Source organism: Lepisosteus oculatus, chromosome 6 (genome assembly GCF_040954835.1).
Source record: "Lepisosteus oculatus isolate fLepOcu1 chromosome 6, fLepOcu1.hap2, whole genome shotgun sequence".
In the NCBI taxonomy this organism is placed as follows: domain Eukaryota; kingdom Metazoa; phylum Chordata; class Actinopteri; order Semionotiformes; family Lepisosteidae; genus Lepisosteus; species Lepisosteus oculatus.
In genome coordinates, this window is record NC_090701.1 from 4417907 (window position 1) to 4441903 (window position 23997).

The window sequence follows — 23997 nt, forward strand, 5'->3', positions numbered from 1 at the left end:
CAATAACAGCAGTTATGATTTTATTAGGTTACCACTTAATTGATTTTAGGCTTGATTTACACTCAAGCTACTGACAAGTCTAGTTCTTTGATACCATTAATTGTGTAATTCACATACCGTTTAAAACTGTACATAATTTAAGTGCCCTCTTAAGATCCCTTGTGGGACATACTTTTCTGAAATGTGGTAATGAGTTTTCTTGATGCTATATAGGGAGGAACATTCAACGTGCGTAGCATGGAATAACAAATTGAGATTTTATATGCAAAATATACAGTATTCTCCCACCTTTTTTTCTACAGAGAAGGGCACTCAGAACTGCTTCTGAAAAGCTAAGGAATCGTACATCCTTTTCAACTAATGTAATACACAACACCCCTGGCACCAGAGTAAACAGGTATATCAGTCGCCTAATAGAAGCTCGACAGACTGAGTCAGAAATGGCAGATTTACATTTCATCACATTAATGTACAAACGTGCTGAGCGGGAACAGAAAGTAAGTGAATTTTGTGTTAAATTGTTCATTCTTTCTCTGTCTGGCTGTGTACGAGTATTGTTTTGTGTTAATCTTCATTGAAAACATCAGATTTTCTTAGACGCACTCAAATGTTATGCAGGAAATAATCTGTAGTTTAGATCAAATGAATTATGAGCACTGTTTGTAAATCTAATATTAAAATTGTTTTAATGCCAGGCTTACCTTTTTCATTGTTTATGTTTTAGACGTGCAGAAATAATTACCACTATGACACACAAGCTTTTAAGTCGGATGGATTTCCCTTTAACAGTTTGTTTGGTATTCTTTATAATCTGCAATACATTTACAGAGCTTTAAAAGGGGCTTAATGACCTGATACAACAGATAGTTCTCTGGTTTGCTCATTTCGTGACTCACTGCCTTCCCAAGCCAGTGGAAATTAGGAAATCTGCATTTGTTTCTGATTCAGTTTTCCCTTGGATAAAAAAACAATGTCAAGCAGTCGTAAATCAGCTACACTATGGTTGTTCATTCGAATGGTGACAAGATGTGTAACATTACTTTTCAAAGATTACAAAGATGAAATTACTCAAAAATTGGGTTGACAAAACAGAAGACAAAATCACATATTTTCAATGAGCAGTCAATGTATAATCAGACCAGTTCAGTAACAATGGTTCTGAAAAAGATTTAAAAGCAGAACTATATGTTTGCTAAAGTGAACCTTGAAATCAGGTGCCATCCCTTCTCTCAGATGATCGCCATCGTCGGCTAAACGACAAGAAGGCACCGCTGTGTTTTGCTGAGCGAATGCTACCAAAGAAAAAGATCATGATGAATAGATCTGTATCTTTCCTGATGTTTTAAAGTGTGACACTTTCAGGGTGCCTTAACAGGATGTTTTTATACTAGGCAGATCTTGGTAAAACACGCTCACAGCCATTAGGTAAAATTCGTAGCAGGTTTTATGTTTATAGCGTAACAAAATAGGAAAAAAAAAAACAACCACATAAACAAAATCTTGGTCTATCCGTGATCCAGCTGTTCATCTTGTACACTTGCCCCACCTTAAAGATATGGGCAGCTAAACTGTTTACTGGCTTCACAATAAAGTCTTTTCCTGAGACTCTTTCACAGAAGAAAATCTCTCTCAAATAAAATACTCACAAGACATCGACAGTATCATGCCTACTTTGGTCACGCTAAGGTTGCCAACAACATCCTGTTAGCCTGGACGTCCTGTATTTCAGATGAAAAACTTTTTTCCTTTCATTTAATTTGTCCTTAAAATAATGAACATCAATGACCTGTTTAATAAACAGAATTACATCATGCCCCATTCAGCTAACCTAAAAGCAAATCGTTCAGTATGTTACCAGTTTACCTGACAAGCTAAATCAGGAGCAAGGTAAGGGGGGTGGCCAATGGAGACAGACTCATTTCCTGTGTGAAGGCCATTGAATGTTGCAGACTTACTTCAGTCACTTCCTTGTTCCTCTCCCCCAAAGGGACTCTGCTCACTTCCTGGCAAGCAGAGGCTGACGGCTCAGCTTCAGTTTTTTTAAATGTCACTTGATCAACTGTGTTCTCATTGTTAACCTGATGAAGGATAACATGTAATTCCCCATTGCTCTCTGGGGAATGTACTGTAGTTTAAACAAGAATCTCATGAACATGCCACCCTCTTACAAAAGATGCAAGAATTACAATACGAGTTGCATGAAATTCAGGGATGCATAAATTTATGGATGACACCTTTTTTAAGGAATATATACTATAATGATTGTTTTGTACTGCAAACAATTTAATTATAATACAGTGTCTTTACTATTCACCAATATATCACAAAGAATCATTTGCCATCTTCATGGCCAATCTGGTCCATCCCAACACAGTGCTTTCCCGTGTGCGCACACAGTGTCAATAATTTTCTTTTTTTTTAAAGTATATAAAGATGGGTTTCTAATTAACTGCGATTTACTTTATTATTTACTTTCACAGTTACTGTACCATACCATGCAATGGAACAGATTAAACAGATATCCGTGAGTGGCAATGGGAAGGCAGTAAGGACAATTTTCATAAATTCAAACACTATTTGAGCAAACCTGAAATGCATTAATCCTGAATGTAACAAGCAAATATCACTAGCTATGATTGATTGGATTTGTTAAATAACAAATCAGATTTTTCTCATGTACAAATGCTTAATTAATGGACACTTGAGTGATAATAGCTATTTTGTATTGATAGTGTCATTTGCAAGCCCTTCACAACGATACTCTTTTTAACTAAACTGTTACAGTTATTATAATATAAATTGATAATGATTTTTTTTCTTTCAAAAGGAACAGAAATTATACATACAGTACTGTAGATGCTTTTTCTTCTTAATTTAGCAAAACAAATGTGAGTTCCAGTATACTGCAATTTGCAATGCAAAAATTAAATAGCTAAATACGATAACTGAACATTAGCTTTTTGAGCATAAAATAGAAAAGTTCCTGAACTACCAACAGGCCAGTTTTGCAAGTAACAAAAAAAGTATGATTTCTGCACTTCTAAAGCAATTCAAGTTAAATACTGCAGGAGCAAGCTTGTTAATAACATATCAATGCATGGGAAGACGTTCTGCGACTTTGCATAAAAAATTGTATTTTGTTTTCAGGCCTTTTCTCGAATATTTGATACACAGCTTCCCCGCTTCCATTTTAGGATACTGTTCGAGAATTTAATTTTATTTTAATGTGTCTGATCTGATCTCTCTTTAATACATTAGAAAGCAGAAAAGCAGTTGTGACACAGAAAAAAAAGCGTGTGTCAGATCAGAGACATCCACCCACGCCAGCCTAATAATCTAAAGACTTGTCTTCTGCCTCCACATTTCATCAAAATAGGAACGGATGAGAATATTTGGGTCATTTCATGTGTATGTTGACAAGAGAGACTTTCTGGCTTGCCTAGAGGAGGGGGTTTATACAGAGTTTATTTATTAAGACGGTTTATTTAATATTTTTAGGAGATATATTGATATGCCTCCTAAATATAACCAGACTTTGCAATGAGAGTTGAGTGAATGAATCATCTAGTACCAGCAAGTGCAATATTTATTGTTTAAAATGTTTTTAAATTTCCATGTTAAAGGCACAATATGTGATGCGTTTTTATTTTGTTTTTCTTTCCCCATACAGTACCATCAGCTTCATGATGAATATTTTACCAGTGCAGTAGTTCTCTCTCTGATCCTTGCTGCCTTATTTGGCCTCATTTACCTTCTAATAATCCCACAGTATGTATTCGCAGATGTTAAAATTTTATTTCTCAGTTCATTCATAACAATTTTGCCTTCTTAAAAATTACCATGTACTAACGTGTCACCCTCTGTGCTTTTCTCTAGGAGCACAATTGTTCTTGTCCTCTTGGTATTCTGCATATGCTTCCTTGTTTCTTGTATTATGTATCTGCATGTCACTAGAGTACAGGTAATACTTGCTTTATGTTTTCTTCAATTGTTTCTTCCCCCATGAGTACTAATTTCCTGACTAATCAATCACTTTGTGTTTCAATTGCAACAGGCATTTTTTAATGTAATTTTATCACCTGTTTTGAAAATGATCTGTTTTATCTTTATTGGCATGGAATCATATGTCATATCATCGTTTAAATATTCATTTTTTGCTCTCACTTTGGTTGTCTTTTCATTGTCAGCCTATCACAATAGTCTGCAGACTTGATTTTGTGTTAGACATTTACGGTATATAGACTACGTTCCATTGACTAGATTGCAATTATTTTTTTCTGTGATCCATTCATAATTTATTCTTCCGTAGAAGCTCTGATTATTTATATAAAATCTGGCTCATAAGTCATAAGGCTTATGCGTTGTATAAAGTTCATTATTTTGAGCTTTTCTTTTCCTTTAGAAATTTCATAAAATACTGCCTGTCACCTTGCCTAATATATCGCAAATACCAAGAAAATCAGGGGTATGTAATTAGGCTTGTGTGTTATTTTAGGGCCTACAAAGTAATTCAGTGTTTTTCAGGCAACTTCAGATTTTACCGTTTATCTTCTAGATCCTGAAGTAAGAGACCCTAACATGTTTTATCACCATTATTACAAGGACAGCACCATACCACTAAATTATACCTTGATAGTCCTCTATCTTCTATTCATGTAGTTGTTTTGTACTTCTAGGTAGTGTGACACAATCTAGCTGTGATATGACACCAAGTGTATAATGGACAGAATATCCATAGCTGTTAGTTTAGCCTTGTATGACACAGTAGGTCGATGCAGTGTAACAGGAGACCGATAATTTGAGCACTGTAACACAGTTTAGATTGTTGTTGTATTCAACACGGAGATACAAGAGTTTACTTAAGCTGCAAATGTTCTTGGAGATGACAGAAATGAGATTTTCCGATAAAGTAGATGTAAATTGAATTTAAAGCCATTACATTAATTAACTGCTCTCTACTTACTGAGAGCAAGTGTTTCCAAACTAAAGAGTAATTGAGATGTGTATCCCAAATGTAGGTTTGGAACCTCTGACAAAAAGCTATGTTATCTGGAATTCATTAGAAGAAGGTATCATGTTAATATCATGGGTATTCATGCATAAATGCCTTGCAAACTCACTGGGACTATAGAGGAATTGAATAAGGACTTAGTCACAGGACTAAGAAGGGAACTTTAAGAGTTAGAACTGGAAATAGGAGACATTGTGAATGTCACACAAGTAGAAGTTTGCCTACATTTCTGCCATGACACTTACACAAGTGTTAGGATCATGTAGGATGTTGACATGTTTACAGCACAACTGCAGTCCCAAATTCTCTGATCGGTTATTAAATCCCAGTAACAAAATAAACATTGACTTTATAGAAAACTTTTACTAATTTTGAATTAGACAGAAAGTCACAAATGTTGTGAAAGTACTGTAAGTCGCCATGTTGTCGGACACGCTGGTCTCACTACGGCCAAGAGCGAGAGTTTGCAAGAATTGCAACTTGAAGTGCCATTCCCGCTCACTAGTCACTGTAACGAGTAATGCAATGCAATGTACCAGCGAATAAGTAAGCACCACAGAAATCTTCTCACATGATCTGCATGCAAAGTTAACAAGCCGTATCTGTTGGTAAAACTGCCTCAAAATCTAAATCAATATTTCCATTGGATTAAAAGAGATGTATTTACAAGCCTGCTTGTTTGAAAGTTAATAAAGCTATGTCACTGGAGGTTTTGTTGCGTTGTTCTAAATTGAAGATGGTGCTGCACCTACCTGGAAATTTAATCTATTTTGTGATGTAAACTGGAGGTTTTACAAGTTACTGTATACATTTTACTTTTGTTGTGGTTTGAAATGCACTTGTCGACGCTGATTCTTTATAACCCCGAAATATAAAAACAGCGCTGCATTTCCCCTGTAAAACCACTGTAGCAGTGAGTGAAGCAGTAACATGCTCCATAGTGCGCCACGGAACCGCCGGCGGGTCCGAGCTAAGTCAACGTTGACTTAAGATACATGTCTCATTTCATCTAGTCTCACCAACAAGACCAAAAAACCTTTACAGAAAACGTTTTATCAATCAGAAATAGACAACTGGAGCTTCATAAAACCCTTTTCAGCACCAAAACACACCAAGACAATCAATCACAAGAACACTTTTTATCTGATGATGCACTTCTATGCGTTGGAGGAAACTGAAAAGTATTGGCTATTAAAATTGAATTTTGAAACTGACCGCCTCAAAAAACCTGGTGTGATTGGTGGAAAACACTCTCATTCATTGTATTTTCAGCCTCTCAGAGCCCTTAGGGGACAGGACTTCCTCTGGGAGCCTCTGGCTGTCATCTACCTACATTCCAACTGTGGATCATTGACACAGAAAGGGTAGTCAATCAGATTCTTATCAGTGGTCATTGTTTTACAGGCCACTCTAAAGTTTTTTTCAATGCCTAACAGCAGAAACAGCTCTCTAGCAGTGCCTAAAGGCTTTTTATGGCAACTGCAATGGCTTTTGCATATTTATATTGGCTTTCAATAACTTTTAAACATGTTTTTGGGATGCGAGAAATTTCATTCCAGATCCAGTCTTCACAAAAAAATATGTAGAATGTTTTCAAATTGACTGATTGAAGGTAGTAGACACCTAGGGCAAGGCCTACAAGCACTTTGACACATAAAGAGAGAAGATTTGTGCACAATAAGAGATAAAAGAATTTTTCCTGTTCACACTCAAAGCCAAGGGGGTTAGATTCAATTTCAGACCTGAACCAGGTTTCTGCTATGTTCTGCTGCAGAGATATAAAAAAAATATTTAAGGGGAGAAAATTCCAGGTGGAAACTGGCTATAGGGGTCTATGGCTTTAAGTGTCCATGGGCACTGCAAGTATCTGTCCTTGTTGTGGGTATATTCGACGCTCAGGAGGTTACAGGCTGAGAGGGCTCAAATGTTTAAAATTGTCGGAGTGACATTCTGCATTTTTTTTGGAGCATACAATTTTTATAAAATGACATAATACATTCTGCATCTTGGTATAGTTTGTGCTCAGGGGTAAAGATACCCTGAAGCATTTCAAGATATCATTTAGAGACACGTCTCTAAATGACAGTTTGGCTACAGTTAATGGCATCATTAATGTTAGGTGGCTTTAATCAGCGGCAATCAAAACATAGAATCAAGATGTGTTCACTGCAAGGGCAGAGGACTCCTTCTGCGTGTGCCTGTGCTGCACAAGCTCTTGGAAACGAAAGAAGAGAACAGTTTAGTTTCACTTTCACATCTCTCACATTTCCTGGAACCTGGCAAAATGCTGTAAATACGTGATAATTGCATCTATCTGCAGTGTTTGAGCATATGCCCTGAACAGCTGCAATGTGTTATTTCATGACAAACAACAAGCTATATGTACAGTATACTACATTATCGAAAGCTAAATCTTAACCAACAACGGTTGTGATTGTAACTGTAAATGCTGAAATGTTTCTTAGTTCCATGCAAGTGTTGAGGATTCAGAACTCATTTCATTTCTAGTTTTACCTGAAGCAAATGTTAAAATATGAGAATTAGATGTAGTAATACAAAAAATACTGAACTAAAGTAATCATACTTTATCTTCCTTACCACAATTACAATATAAAGTATGTATGTGTAATATCCACAGAGCTTTCTGAAGCTGCACATTGTTTGGAAGTGGCAGAAAGAACATTTTCTAAATTGAATTTAACAAATCAAATGTACAGACACAATATTACACAACAAATCCACTATGCAAAGTAGTACAATTTTCTGCTCTTTAAATAAATTGCAAAAATATATTATTATTATTTATTAATATACATTTTTTACATATGCTTTAACAAGAAAAGGTAATAATCTGCATTTTGAAAGTCCATTAGTAACATTTATTTTTTAATTACGTCATTGTAGGCAATTACATAATTGCTCAGGAACACTAAAGACCACGTGTATATTTTGTACAGTATTACATCAGGATCAGGTAATTGAACTGAAGTATTAAAAAACACATTGATGATTTAAATATACTTAAAGACTACTTCAGGACTACAGTCCTGAATTGCCAGTCTCCAGGACTCCTATTTTGTACAGCAGTGTCTGTTTACTTTTATCTTTTCAGTACATTTTCTATTCATTCTTGAACTACTGTGTGCAGCAGGTCCATTTTAGAGTGTCTGCTTAATTTTGCAGAGTGGCTTTTTATTTTTGTGTTGTGAGGTACTGATTATAGATATCAGGGCGTTGCCAAGGATTTTGCTTTCCTGTTTTTTCCAGTCATTACATCTTCTTTCATATCAGAACATCTACATCTAAAGGAGTATTAATGAAAAGCATACAGTAAAGAAACCTGTGTGTGTTCATGCTATTCTCCAGTGTTTGTTCAGTTTTGTTACAGTTTCATACCATTCTACATTATGTGTTTTATCAAATTAAGGATTAAAAGGATTTTCTTTTCATAAAATATTGCTTGAATAACATACTTTGGTGCATGCTGTAAAGCAACCCTACATTTCAATTTTCAGCTACAGTACCAATTTACTTTTTCTCCATTATATAAAAAGTAAAACTTCTGTTAAACTATGCTACAAACTGGGCTGTCTGTAGCTAAAATAAGTACTGATCAAGACTAAGGCAAATCTCTTTAACATTTAACATTTAATCCCTCTTGGTGCCAAATAAAGAAACGGTGTTTTAATCAGTACACTTCTGTGTAGTGGTGATTTTCAATGCTGCAGAGCCTCTCAAGGATTGGACTCAGGCTAAGAATGTTAAGAATAGATACAGTAGCAAGCAAACAATGGGCATTATGATGCAATGTATAAAGAATTGTTTTCAGAATACAGTACAAGATAAACTTAATGCACATTCAAAACATTAGGTCTGCCTTTTTGTAGTGGTCCTTGAAGCTTGGATATTCTCCAAAAATATATTTCTAGTATAGATCTATTTTCTTAATTAGGTTAAGAGCAACAGGACATCCTCTTTAAAAGGAAAACTGTGTTTGAATCAAGTATGTTTTCCATTTTGGACAACATCCGTTGTATTAAATGTCAACAACATTTAGTTCAACTGTGTATATCAAGACATTTGCTGATTGGATGTGTAAAATGCAACAATGATTCAAGACTCAGAAACACTTTGAAATATGTGGCACCATATGTAACACTAGTTTGAGATACAAATCATCCAAACCAGTGACATACCACCAGCAGCAAGAAAGCACAGACTACTGTAAAATACATTGCATGCTGTATAAAGTGGTAATAGTGTTTATTTCTTCCTGTTTTCACATTTTTGCATTCCAATAATCAGTTAGAATGTAAAACAAATTTATCGGCTGTCGATTTGGAGCAAGCGTTTGTTCTACGCTTTAATATCTCTGGAGCTCGTGTATTAACACTCCTCCCACACGCAGAAAAAAAATAAGAAATAAGGGTGGCAGACAATGTGTAGTACTGTACAGTATGTATCACAGTGTTACACAAGTTTAAGATTCTTGTCTGTACTGAGTTTAAATTAAGTTAAACCATTTCAAGACCATTCTAGATATATTATGCTGTTAACCAAGAGTAAAGTACTTGGTATGAGTAGTGTATATTTATCTTTAATTTAAAAATTAATCACATTTACATAGTAGATGCAAATCATTGGCAAATATGTCAAATGCCAATGGAGATACCAGTCATATGTGTGGCAGCAGTAATGCCAGTCAGCCACACTGATTAAACCACAAGAATCGTTGTGAAGTAGCAGGACCGGAGGCAAGCAGGGCTTTAATTACCTAGAGACCACCACGCTTTCCTGCAGCAGATTAGAAAATACACCCATCTTAGGTGGCAGGGAAAGGGGAGGTAAAGTAGATTCTATGGATAGGCACTGAATCAACTACTGGGTTTATACTAGTGATCACTAGTGGTTTATAATGATCTCAGCAGAAGAACTTAGACAGAGGACACCATTCCAAAAATGGTATAATAAAAGCACAGTGGATGCCCGTAAGGAAAAAGGAAAGTGCATTGAAAGAAGTAGCCATTGATGGGGTATATATAATTGCCAAGCATCTATCTTCAACTAATAACTGTGCAATAAGTCATTAATTTATTATTAATGGTCTCATACCAGGACACAGTTCCCTTCGTGTACTCTGGCCTGTGAGTGCTTTGTACTGTACGTTAGTCTGCAGCCCCTGTTCTGAAGTTCTCTGTCTCTGGCTGTTCCGTCAGTAACTTGCAAAGCCAGGCTGCCGAAACAACAACAGGACTTGCTATGATGTATACAATAAAAAGATGCTGCCTGAGAAACATTCTTGAAAGTTACTTTGAGTGGCTGCTTTTGTGTTTAGAGAAACATTGTGTGTGTTTGTTGAACAAAGTAGATGTCTACATAATTTTTAATGTCCCTCTCTCCTATCATGCCAAAAGGACAGCCAACTTTCATGAGCAAAAAAAATCACATATCTTGGTCGCTCTTGATGCCTGCCCCAATTTTGTGTTTTCGCAGTTTGGGTTGGAAATCCTACACAGTCTGCTGTTTTAGCCTTTAGGTTTTCTTATGGAAATGGATAGCTGTGAAAATGATTTATGGTTCTGAGTGGGGGGCTTGAGTAATTATAAAACTAATGGGTAAAATAAAAGCCTTTGATTGGTTACACAACAATCAAAGATCAGTATATTTACAGCAGATGCACAGTACGATATGGTCTGCCCTGTGCTTGAAATGGTTCACACTGTGCAAAGAGTTACAATACATCTTGTAAAATTCTAGCTCCACAGTTTTATCATTATCATCCTCATAGCAGTAGGTTCATACCTACCCCTTCCACTGGACACTCCCTTTCCAGTGGGTTTATAGGGTGTCATTAAATCCACAATCTGAAAAGACCTGGGATAACCGAATTGTTATCAGTTAAACAACTGACTTGTTCAATTCAGTTATCTAGAAAGCTTTTGAAAGAAAAAGCTGAATGCTGTTCAGTTCCTAAAGTACAGGAGTTCCCTTTGGGGGAACAAATTATGAGCTTAACAGATCACTTCCACATGTGGATAATCATTACAGGTGAATTCCAATGAATTCAACTGGACTGGAGCTCTCCAGGACCAAGGTTGGAGACCCCTGGGTTATACAGCAGTTATGCATGCATTACAAAAGAGAAAAGATATATTTGTATACAGTTATAGGGTCTGAAATCGCATCAGATAACAGATTTACATTTTGTACAAAAAATACACCGTCTTCAAGCTACTGTAGATGAGAAGACATGAGTTAATGCTGAAAGAAGGTGGTCTGACATTTAAAAGCAACGCTTTCAACAAAAGAACATTTCTATTTAAATCAAGGGACAAAAGGCCCACAGATTATTTGTGAGCATTCTAAGACATACATGTGATAACCAATTAAAATGCGAGCTCTTGATTCATTTGAGTTTAGTAACACAACCGACAGTACTTCTGAGTCATACACCTACCTCTAACCCTTATCCTGGTGATATGTAATATTTATATAATATTTACAACATCATAACATGTTGAATTAACATATCATTAATATACAGACAGTTACAGTATTTAACATGTGAAACAGTAAAAATTGTTCCGGGATTTGACATTGCAGTTTATATTAAATGTGTCAATGTGTCAAAAGAAGGCAATTCTTTTGAGGACTGAAAATTGTGAAATTTGGATTCTAAAGATCCATTTTGAAACCACTTCCAGAGCATTGTGTTTTGTTCTCTGGGTTAAGAATGCTTTTGATTAATAGCCATACTTCAAATTCATTAGCACCCATATAGAAAGATTAGCCTCTGTACTTTTGTACTGTAAGAGCCTTCACTTCAACAGCCTACATAGAAAAACATAGACAAGACATTATGCATAAAACATTAAAAATAATTATTTTAGAAAGCCTTAAAAATGGGCTGACGATTTCCATTTTTACTTTTTATTATTTAACTATTTTAAAATAGTCATGCTACAGCTTTTCAAACACAATTTAATTTACAGAAACAGTATGTGGTATGTATTTCTTTAAGAAGACAGGTAAAACTAATTGACAATGAGTCTGAAAAAACAGGATTGTGGCTAAAACCTTTTGATATGCATGAGTTATTTTAGAAGGTGGAGCTGTAGCGCCCTATTGTATCTTAGCTGTAGCACTGTATATTAGATTGATATTAAAATATCAAAATCAGGAAAGCATTTTAAGGCTCTTTTAATACAGAATATGATGTATTTTGTTTTCTTAAAATACTGAAACTAAGTAGTCGTGTGGACTGTATTACACCCCTACTGTGTGTTAGGAAAACTTTGTCTAATTACAGCAAAACAAACAACACATGTTATTTGTGCCCCTTTTCCATAGCTTGCATATATATGCAGTACACAGGATGTGCATATCTGAATCTGAAAGAAAAGAAAAACTCAATTAGGGCCCTTGCAGAGAAATCGGTCTTTCCAAAATCAACCATTGAATATACAGAAAGAAGGAACCACAGGTACCATCATCAGCAGTTTATCATGGAAAGAAATCAAAATCCAGTTTGCAAAAAAAACTAAAAAAAGTTTCTATGCAAGATATACTGTAAGTCCCTTTTTAAACAATGTTTTATTGTCAGACGAGGCCAAGATAAACCTTTACCAAAGTGAGGGAAAGGCTACAGTATGGAGAAATAAAGGACATGTAGATGCACTGGGCTCCTCCTCATTTGGAAAGCCTAGTGTCGTTCTCTGGAGCTGGCTCACTCATCTGTACTCGTGATGTAACTGATGATTTCTCAAGTTTACGGAAACATTTTGCCTTTTGTAATGGAGGAAAATGTTTAGTGAACTCAAGAGGTTGCAGTCTTCATGTTGTTTCTGCCTCAAAGTCTTACACATGTATACTTTTACTCTCTAAAATGTACGTGAGAGTGAATGTGTCCCCATACTTATGGTCACTTGAAATCATGGATTGAACATAAATTATGTTTTTTTTTTCCTAATATGATCAAATATATACTATGCATACAACTACGCAAAAATGTATAATAGAATGTAATTATTCATATGAATCTTTTGTTAAAATACAAATTGTTTGACTGTAAGGCAAAAATAAGGTTTGACATTGCTGTCCCAATACTTTTTGAAGGCACAGTACTATGAAAACATTTTAATATGCACTGGTTGAGCTATTACCACATACAGCAAATGAAAGCATTCTATAAAGCTTCTGATAAATACATAGTATAACAGTCCTGAAATGTTATCATTTACCACAATTACATGTTGTTGTACTTGAGGTATTTAGTTTAGCCTCTGTAGTGTACAGTGGATAAGCATGCAATACTCATTAAAAAGGTTCAATCGTGACATTTTTTCATGCTTTTTTAGTTTTTACAATTAATTATTATTTTCTACTGCAGGTGCAGTCTCTTGGTGTAGGTATTGTACAATCTGGTAGCCTTGCGTTTTTTTATTGTTGAAACACCAATCCATAGGTCTCTAACCCTGGTCCTGGAGAGCCTGTATACTGTAGCTAGCTTTTAAATAAAAAAAATTTAAAAGCCAACAACTTAACTATGACTTTTTAAAGAGGTGGTGTGTTCAATTAAGTAATTTAGAGATTGTTTGGAACAAAAACACAGTATTTTTCAGCCCTGCAAAATCAGTGATCCCTTCCTTGAAGCATTACTTGCTTAATTGATCAATTGCTCAAACAAGGGTTCCTAATCTTTAAAATCCAAGTGATTCAGGGTGACCTTTAAGAATAACTGGATTGGAAACCCCTGCTCTTAAGTGTTTCATCATTGATTAAGGCTCATTCCACTTTGCAATTTAAAGGTCTAGAACCTTTTTGTTGTATGAAATGAGGATTTTCCTCATTTAGAATCTGTACAGTATGTTCCTCATTATTTGAAAGTCATTTTATAGTGCCTGCTCTTTATTTGGAATACATACAGTTTTCAATTTTATTTCTACATGAGTTAAGATTGCTTTTGGGTCACATACATATGTGCATTTAGAAATTGTGCGTATTTAAGAAATTAAACATCTTTCATCTGACCATAGATGTGGTATGTGATTTGTATACTTGAGAGAGAATAGCATACTAGTGCAAGTAATAGTCATTATTCATATTTTTTTCTTTAAATAATACATTTTTCTGTATTTACTCTATTGTAAAGTCTTTTTTTTCTCAATTCAGTGTTTTCCAGGGTGCCTCACAATACAAATTCGCACCGTTTTGTGTGTGTTCATAGTGATTTTAATATACGCTGTGGCCCAAGGATATGTGGTAAGCACACTTGAATCCTGAGATTAACCTTCTGTACATACAGTATTGCCAGTGATGAGCATCACATTAACGTGAAGAGTTTTTATGTCATTCCCTAGGAAACAAACACACACACATTACATACTTGTAACCTGCTGTTGTTTAATTTTATCTTTGTTCATTACAAACGTTCTTTTTAATTTTGAAATTGGGAAAATCTCAATTTGGAAAAAGCTCGCTCACGTTTCACAAATATATGTTTAACATACAGTAGAAAACAAGAAAGGAGTTCCATATAAGTGCCTGTTCCATATGCAATTGACAATGTTAAAAATTATATTTAGCTCTCCCAAGCCAGGTCAGAAGCAATGACCCCAGGCCAGAGCCAAATTTCTTTATGTCATTATTCATGATGCTGCTTCATGTAATAATGCCATCATTCCCTTTACACGTCCTTTGTTTTTCCTGCCTTCCCAGGTTGGTTGCATGCCGTGGATTTGGAATAACAACTCCAGCAGTTCCATAGTAATCATTGACTCCAATGGAGTGAACAAAACCATGACCGAGCTGCCATGTGACTCGGCTCACTATGCCTTCCTCTCCTGTGTGGCGGGGACTCTGACTCTTGCAATATTCCTGCGCGTTTCCTCGTTGCCAAAAATGATCCTGCTCTTCCTTGTCAGTGTCTTGTACATAGTGATCCTGGAGATCAGCGGGTTTAGGAAGTCCGTGAGGTATGAGACAACTTTTCTTTAAGAAAAATAAGCTTTGCTTTTTGGCTATAGATTGGATTGGGTTGCAGATTTTCTCGAAAGCTTTTGAATCAAGACACCTTCCAGTGGAAAGTTTTTCTATTTTGTTCTTCAAAGGCATATGGAGGAGTTTAGCTACCGTGTGAAACAAAAATAAAAAATCAGTCTTTCTTGTGTGTGATTAATTGCTCGATTGTCACATTTGCTTGATACAGTTTTGGTTAGTGTCATACTGAAGGACTGAAGTTGTTGAACAAAATAGTTCAAAAATGTGTAGCAAAGTTATCACTATTACTTTATGGTCATCTAGTGGTGGCATGGGTTCAAACCCCCATCTTAACACCGTCAAATAAGCCCCTCCTTTCGTAGCTGTTCTTATTTTCTTATGAGTTTGTACATAAGATAAGAACTACATTAAAATCCAAATGACGTCCAATATCTGAAGTATTGATAACGGTTTTGATGAGGTTTATACAAGGTTTAGAACGGTAGGATATAGAGGTTTAATAACCAAGCTCTTCTGTAGATCAGTTGCATAGAATCAAAACCCTTGTCCTGAGCATTGGCTAAACTATACTCCTAAAACTAAATCTAACCCTATCCCTAAGGGTAGTGCACAAGGTACATTTGTTCCATCTGTAATACTTCCTAGGTCTGAAGGGCAACTGGATTAATATTCAGTTATGCAGTGTAATTGTATAGCCTCTTAGCTAGTAGGGCCAGATTATTCATGTTAGTCACGAGCTGTTTTGTGTGGGCAATCACTCCCTCATCCCCAGTGCAGTAACATGAGTTTTGTCTTTGTTTTGTTTTAAGTGGAGGATCATTTTACATCCGTGGATACGAACCTATCCTGGCCATTCTGCTGTTTGTCTGTGCTCTGGTTCTTCATTCCAGACAACTGGACCTTAAATTGCGTCTAGACTACCTCTGGGCTATACAGGTAAGAACATTTTAGTCATGCCAAAACCTCCAAAGTTTACAACAACCGCATGTCATATGACAACAGTTGTATGAAGATCAAAAAACAGATAAATCACCTCATAGGAATGGCACGTGCTTCCCATTTTATAAGGTGAGTTCCACTACTTCTTCTTCCTGTGTCTAAATTCCTACCCAACTTGTCATTCATTGAGCTCTTTCACACTTAAAGAACACTTAAGGACCCAAAAGAAGGAAGTAAAAGAAAGAAGTCAAAACTAGACGGAAGCTCATATAAGTGTATTAAAAAAATATTCAATATTCTTAATTTGCTCATGTTTTCCATCTGCACTTTTCTTGTGCTGTCAGTGTCTTCAGAGATCCATGTCTGTAAATCTCAATATTGACAACTGCAGCACAGTGTAGGTTCGTATGTTCAAGTTAAAAATAGGGCGCTTTGTGCCACTCAAACCTGCACTTCAGTTAGATCTGTGATTTTGTAAGCTAGGAAATTACTTCCTGGTATCAGACAGGGTGTCATCACAGAGTTTGCTGATAATACCGAAGCAGGAAGATTAGCAAACAGAGTAGAAGCCACAGAGAAAAAGAGATTAAAATAGAATTTAAGACTGGGGAAATAAAACTTGGCAGATGAAATTTCAAATAGGCAAATGTAGTCTTACATGCAGGTAGCAAAACCATAGACTACAGATATTAAATTGGAATCACGGAGCTTGAAAAAGCAACCACTGAAAAAAGACATTGGTGTTTATGCAATAAAACATATTATGTAATTCAATATGTTGATGATAATAATGGCATACAAGATAATGTCCGACATTTGATCAGAAGACCTGGATAACTATAATTCCCAATCACAGCACTTTACCTTGCTAGTTTCTTTTGGAGGCATATTACAATGGACTGTATATACTTTCATATACAGTATGTACAGTAAAAACTATACTCAAGTTATTACTGCATATTGAAAAAATTGTAATATAAAGATATAACAGCCCCCTGCCTACATTGTAAGGTGACAAAACATGTTTTTTGTTAAATGAAGCTACATAACATGAAAGTTGTGTCAAGATGAAAACGTCTGTCAGGAGAGCAGGAGAGACAATTCTTAGTGGAAGGTTTTCACATTTCGTTTCAAAGCCTTTTCTTTGAGACATTATTTGCATGATGAAATGAGAATCGAAGTTGCCAGGCCAGTCAGCTCACTAAGAATGTTAGCTCTTTCATGTGGAGCACATGCTCCTTTGGGAAGCTGAGTACTGGATCTCTAATCAAAGAGCTGTAAAGAAATCTCACAAAATGCCACCTTATTTTCTAAACGAGAAGGGTTTTATCCAAATCTATGGAACAACCAAAACTGTGCCAGTGAGCTCGCTACAGTATGTACAGTATGTACACAACAAAACTAATCATCAAGGTGAAGCAAATTAGAAGACCGTTTTACTGCTACTAGAAAGCGTGGTCTAAGTCTAAGACGGTGTTATGAATCATAATTACACATTCTTCTTGAGGACCACAGCCATGTTAAAACTGAAAAGAAAGGTTTAAAATGTGATTTGAAATAAAACATTTAAATATCCTTTACATCGTTAGCCAATGGAAGCTAAACAGTAAGTAATTAAATCTACCATTTCTCTGAACACATGGGTTAGGGTTTTACTTTGCTTTTCAACCAGAATAGCATTGAACTCTCCGTTCGATCCAATTGGAATTGTGTTAAAAAGCACTCTTCAGATTGAATGCCAGTTCATTTCCTTTTTTCAGGCAGAAGAAGAGAGAGATGACATGGAAAGAGTAAAGCTTGACAACAAGAGAATTTTATTTAACCTCCTACCTGCACATGTTGCACAGCACTTTCTGATGTCCAATCCGAGAAACATGGTGAGCAGCTTACTAGAAAGGCACTGCGGTGCTGCAGGATATGCAAATCTACACGGTTCTTTATTTTCTCTTAACATTTCAGCAAGCAAAGAACACTTAAAGTAGAACATGTTGAGGTTCGAAGTTCTGCATCAGCTTTTCCATTCTGAATTTTCTTTGCAAATGATCTTGTTTTGAAGTCCCATAAAAGATTTAACGTGACTATGGGGAAAAATAAACTGAAAAGGACTATGGCTTGGTTTGAGATTTCGTTCTCCTACTAATGTATTCTCCCCATTAAAATAGCCCCTAACCTCATTAAAGCGCTGGTCTGTGATGGAAGCTCCACTATTTCTCAGAAAAACTAAATGTTTAATAGGTGAATTGCTGCTACACATTGGCAACACCTATAAAATATTGATGAATCAAGCAAGTAATCTGTTGAATTAAGACAGCTCTAGTCCTTTAAAGATGTAAATTGAAAGATTTTCAAATGATTTCCCAGTTATTTCATTTAATAAATCCCCTGCTTAATTTTTCATAACGATATGGTTCCAAGACTTCGTAAATTGGTGATTCAGATATGACCTACACTGGCTGGATTGAGGCCCAACAGGGTAAAACTGGAGTCACTAGAACAACAGATCTTTAATAAATCTAGCAAATAAAATAACATTAAACCAATACATGATTATTATGCATAGACATAATTGTCACCAATTGGCAAGCAGCACAGTGGGGACATCCAGCTCATGTTTCAGAAGCAGGCAGTACAACTACAATTTTCCAACTCTTGATATTATAAATACAGCAAGTGTGTGGATTCTTCAATAGTACTACAATGGGAAATGCTACAGTACATACTTATTATTGTTTTCTTTTCTTCCCTTTGCTTGTAGGACCTTTACTATCAATCATACTCCCAAGTGGGTGTAATGTTTGCTTCCATCCCCAATTTCAATGATTTCTACATTGAACTGGATGGCAATAATATGGGCGTGGAATGCTTACGGTTATTAAACGAAATTATTGCTGATTTTGATGAGGTATTTTTTTTTTACTTGGTGTGTTATACAGCTGCCTGTGTTTTTCTATCAAAACTAAATACAAATGCTAAATACTCATAATCTAAATGAATATAGTATATTGTCATGCCACAGGGATATAGTTCTTTTAAATAAGCATGGCAGTCTATGAGTCATTTTAATAAGCAGGACAATACTGTATAAACCTATGTACACTGTAGGATTTTTAATCCCTGTTAAAGGCTGTGTGACATTCCTGCAAGTTTCTTTCATCAGATTTACTGTTGAACTTGCTCTTCCTTAGCTGATGGATAAAGAATGTTACAAGGACATAGAAAAGATCAAGACAATTGGCAGCACTTACATGGCAGCTGTGGGTCTAGTGCCCACGACTGGAACCAAGGTAAGATGATCATACAAGTGATGGGTTCAAAAAAAACCTTTACAGCTTCGAGCTACTGTATGTTCGATCTTTCTGTTGACAAATCACTCTAAATTATCTTTGCTGATTAAAGAAGCAGTTACAGCTTTTCCCTCCAAGGTTTTTGTTTCTTTTCAAATTAGTTTTACCGTATACAGTACAGTATAGCATAAGTGTATATTTTTGAGAGAAATGGTAGTTATCTAGTTTAAAGATATAAAAATGTCCTTTCTCAGGACCTATTTAACTCTCTGCAGCTTCACAAACTCCACAATCAGACAGTTTCATTAATACCTTCTTCCAAAGCAAGATGCTAATGTGCCTTTTCCATTTTATTTTATAATCCAGGCCAAAAAGTCTATTTACTCTCACTTAAGCACAGTGGCAGATTTTGCAATAGAAATGTTTGATGTACTTGATGAAATCAACTATCAGTCATACAACGACTTTGTCTTAAGAGTTGGTAAGTTTTTTTTTTCACTTATTAGATTTTTATTACCTGCATCTAATAAACATGATGGTGAGATGAACTGTAACTTACTGTTTATACATCATATTAAGAGAAGGGCATGTGTCTACACACCACCTGTATGTCTCTTCGATAAGACAAGAAGTCCAGAATATACTTATGGGCAGATTCTGCATTTTGTTTCATTGTTGCCCATAACAAATTTAATCAGATATATTTTAAGATATAAATGAACATGGAAAAATCATATTATTGTGTACAAATACAGGTTTATTAAAATTAAAATTGTCTTTGCTTGGAGGGAGTGGTTAACCATTTTATAGATATTTTTTGTTCGACATGAACAAAACAAATCAAAGCCAACAAAATTTCTTTTTTTTGATGCTTTACCATGTGAAAACTGACATGACCCGCATAAGGTAAAGAAACCAAAGAACTTAACTTCCTGTCTAATGTTTTATTTAAAGGTATTAATGTTGGGCCTGTGGTGGCAGGTGTCATCGGAGCAAGAAGGCCCCAGTATGATATCTGGGGCAACACAGTTAATGTAGCTAGCAGAATGGACAGCACTGGAGTCCAAGGGAAAATACAAGTAAGTCAAATTTATCTTGTGAGCAGAAGTAAAACTGCGGGAGCATTTTTTTGTATTTTATTGTTTGCTTTCCCCCCAAAAAATCCAACAGGAAATGTTCGTTTCCACCTAAGGACCCATAAAATACAGTCAAATCTCCAGGGTAACAAGGCTTTGACTGCATCAGCAGCACCTCAAGACTCTGCTGTCCCCCCACTGGCATCATGGGAGAGAATCGATACAGTATATACAAATAACATCCAGACAGGCACAAGCCCAGGGATGCCAGAACAGGGAACATAGAGGCTCCCGGCACAGTGCCAGCAATCAGACCAGCCAGGTCCATTTCTGCCTCTGCCAAAGGCCCGGACTACAGTAAACACACAGTGTGGACGGGGAACATCCCTATCTAGAATAATGAACAAACGGGCAGAGGTGTGCTTTGAAAAATTAACCACTTCTGGGCACTCCCCAGTCGTGGGTAAAAAGTAATCACAGCCTTGGACAGGATGTGTACAGGAGACCAGGAAGTTTCAGATCATATTGCCAAGCAGGGCTCACACACTCGAGGAAAGAGATGTCCAGTACAGTAAGTTGTGACAGGGTGTAATATACAAGAGTGTATAAAGACAGAATACACATGTGGATATTAAAGTGGAACTGCAGCACTTTTTTCATATTTCGGGGCTAGGGTTAGAAAAAATCAGCACTGATGAGTGCAATTTATACCGCAATATAAGTAAAGTGTACATAGTAACTTGTAAAACCTCCAATTTACATCACATAATTGACAGAATTTCCAGGTGTGAGCAGCACCATGTTCTACAAATCAGAATGAGGCAACAGAACATCCTGTGACGTGTTGTGGCCTTATAAAATTGTAAAGAAGCAGGCTTGGAAATACATCTCTTTTAATCCAGTAGAACTATTGCATTGATTTCAGGATGGTTTTTCCAGCAGCCATATCACCCTGCAACTCACAACTGGCAGCCCACTGAAGCTCAGGTGTGAACCTGGTCAGTACCTGGATGGGAGACCTCCTGGGAAAAACTAAGGTTGCTGCTGGAAGAGGTGTTAGTGGGGCCAGCAGGCGGTTCTCACCCTGCGGTCCATGTGGGTCCTAATGCCCCAGTATGGTGACGGGGACACTATACTGTAAAAAGGTGCCGTCCTTCGGATGAGACATAAAACAGAGGTCCTGACTCTCTTTGGTCATTAAAAATCCCAGGGCATTTCTCGAAAAAAGTAGGGGTGTAATTTCCCATTGGCCCTACCAATCATGGCCTCCTAATAATCCCCATCTTTGAATTGGCTTCATTACTCTTTTCTCCTCCCCACTGAGAGCTGGTGTGTGGTGAGTGCTCTGGCGCACTATGGCTGCCGTCGTATCATCCAGGGGGGGCTGCACACTGGTGGTGGTGGAGGAGAGTCCCCATTACATGGAAAGCGCTTTGAGTGGAATGTCCAGAAAAGTGCTATATAAGTGTAACCAATTATTATTATAATTATTATTACTTACTTGTTAACGCTGCAAGCAGATCATGTTGGAATATTTCAGCGTAGAAATGTCTGCTGCACAACCTGCACATACAGTACTGTATTCACTTGTACATCACAGTACATTAGTCATTACAGGGACTAGTGAGCAGGAAGGTTCACATCACGTTGTGGGAATTTAATGCAGGTTTGCGACAACATGATGACTTACGGTACTTTCACAAAGTTAATGATGTTGTGCTTAATTTGAAATTTGGAAGTTTTTTCTATAATGTCAATTAATTTATTTTGTTACCAATAACCAGTCTGGTAAATTGGGGCTGCAGTTCCCCTTTAAGGCATTGAAGTCTGCAGTGCATAGCCAGTGTCCCTATTTAAGGTGCTGGGAGTCAGCAGTCCTGGTTGTGTACTGTATAAGCACAGTATACTGTACAAAAACATGAGAGATCAGACCCGCAGCAGTGTGTGGCAGTAAAAGCTAGTGCTGTGTGTAACTGTGTGGAAGCTGGGCCAATTTGTAAATGTAAGTCCACTTCAGTAAGTAAGTAAGTTGTGTGGTGTTTGGTTATGTGAAGTGGCTTAAATCCCCCAAATAAACTCCTTTCCATCACATTAATAAATAAATCAGGGATGCAGAAGATTGAGAGAGATATACAGTACAATATGTAAGTGACAAATGTAGAACAAAATGTTAAAGAGCACTCAGGATTGCTTCAGCAATTTACAGAACACGGCTGTGATTTTCCTTTTTCATTATTCACCTGCTGATGAATCCCTTTCAAGATATCTTCACAGAGTCAGTGCACCAGATTAAAATCCTCACTCTGCCTTTCTCTGTGTTTAAGAACAGTGAGAAGAACTGACAGCAGCATATTTTAACAAGAAACACCTTTCAGGTTCGCGGTGTGTGTTTTATGCAAGAGTACAGAGCTGTGGTTTGTGGGAATGATATACAGCACAGCACTTGACTTTTGATGAATGCTTCTGTAACTTGATTTCTTTTAATATTACATGGCACCTTCTGGACAATGAAGACATACTGTAGTTTAAACGTTAAGTACTGAGTGTATCATGCCAGTCTGCTAAGCTCTTTTGTCCTCAGCGTACAGATTTCTTTTTCAGTCCTAAAATATACAGTATCACAATTTGTTTCTTCCCTCACCTTATTGATTTTGATGTATCGCACCAAGCATTAAACGAAAATCCCCCTTAAAACAACAGAGCAGTAGCATTCCTCACAGAAATCCAGGACATGTCTCTTTGCTTTGATTCCAGGTTACAGAAGAGGTGTATCGCATGCTGACGAAGTGTAACTATGAGCTGGTGTGTCGAGGGAAGGTCAGTGTCAAAGGAAAAGGCGAAATGCTCACATATTTCCTGGAGGGGAAGTGCAATGGGAATAGCTCACAGACGAGGTCTACCAGCCTGGAGCACAAGAACTACTCTTTCGGACGAGCAAACATCCAAACTAAGCTGGGAACAAGCTGCCCTTCGGTATCGTCTGTTGCCAGTTTCACAGTGAAGGCAGGACTCGGGGCACTGCAGGCCTCTACAACGCACACAAACCAGACTGTGCATTACCTTCCTTCAGTGCCAGCTGTGAAGGAATTGTGAACCGGAGAGGGATCACTTAGGTGACTGAACTGGATGTCAGCAGAAAGGCGTTCTTGATACAAATTGTAAATTCCAGACATGCCTGAATACTCACCAGAAGGTCTTAGGCAAATGCACAACCAAGGATCCCTGCAATCCAACCAAAGAGAATGTTGGATTCTTCTACAGAAACAAGCTGGGAAGGTAACAAGGGCTAACAACTTTGTTAGGACTGGTCCTAATTTAAGGTCGGAAAGTGTTTTTATATAAACTTCTCTTACCGAAAAATAAAGACACTTCATCCTTTGTTATTCAAATGATAGGAACCCAAGTTTCCGACTTCAAATAATTTCTTCCAGCCCAGCAAAGCATAAGAGGGTCTCCCCGATGGATAAAAGTTTCACACTTACAGGAAAAGGTATGAAGGAAAAAAATACCGTTTTGTGAAATTAAGAGTTACGTTCCTGCAGAGGGAATCAAGTCTTCCTCTAGCTCTGTTTTGTTTGGCAAAAGCCCTCATGCTTTTTGGTGGGTATACCAAAACCTGAATCTTCTGCAAAAGGGAAGCAGTTGTCAGTGGTGATATATGTTGGAATTAAAAGCCTTGTGACTGAGA

The 23997-nt window shown here is 36.8% G+C and overlaps 1 protein-coding gene across 1 annotated transcript in view; it reads left to right on the forward strand.

Moving 5' to 3' along the window:
* Positions 1-23997, forward strand: part of LOC102692556 (adenylate cyclase type 1) — a 73727-nt gene extending 49730 nt beyond the window's left edge. Inside the window, exons 9-20 of the mRNA XM_006634569.3 lie at positions 303-497; positions 3671-3768; positions 3877-3961; positions 14183-14272; positions 14729-14985; positions 15820-15946; positions 17710-17826; positions 18705-18851; positions 19135-19233; positions 19600-19714; positions 20188-20312; positions 23064-23997. Of these exons, the coding sequence (XP_006634632.1) occupies positions 303-497; positions 3671-3768; positions 3877-3961; positions 14183-14272; positions 14729-14985; positions 15820-15946; positions 17710-17826; positions 18705-18851; positions 19135-19233; positions 19600-19714; positions 20188-20312; positions 23064-23402 (1794 nt within the window). The 3' untranslated portion in view covers positions 23403-23997. The remainder of the gene's footprint in view (positions 1-302; positions 498-3670; positions 3769-3876; positions 3962-14182; positions 14273-14728; positions 14986-15819; positions 15947-17709; positions 17827-18704; positions 18852-19134; positions 19234-19599; positions 19715-20187; positions 20313-23063) is intronic.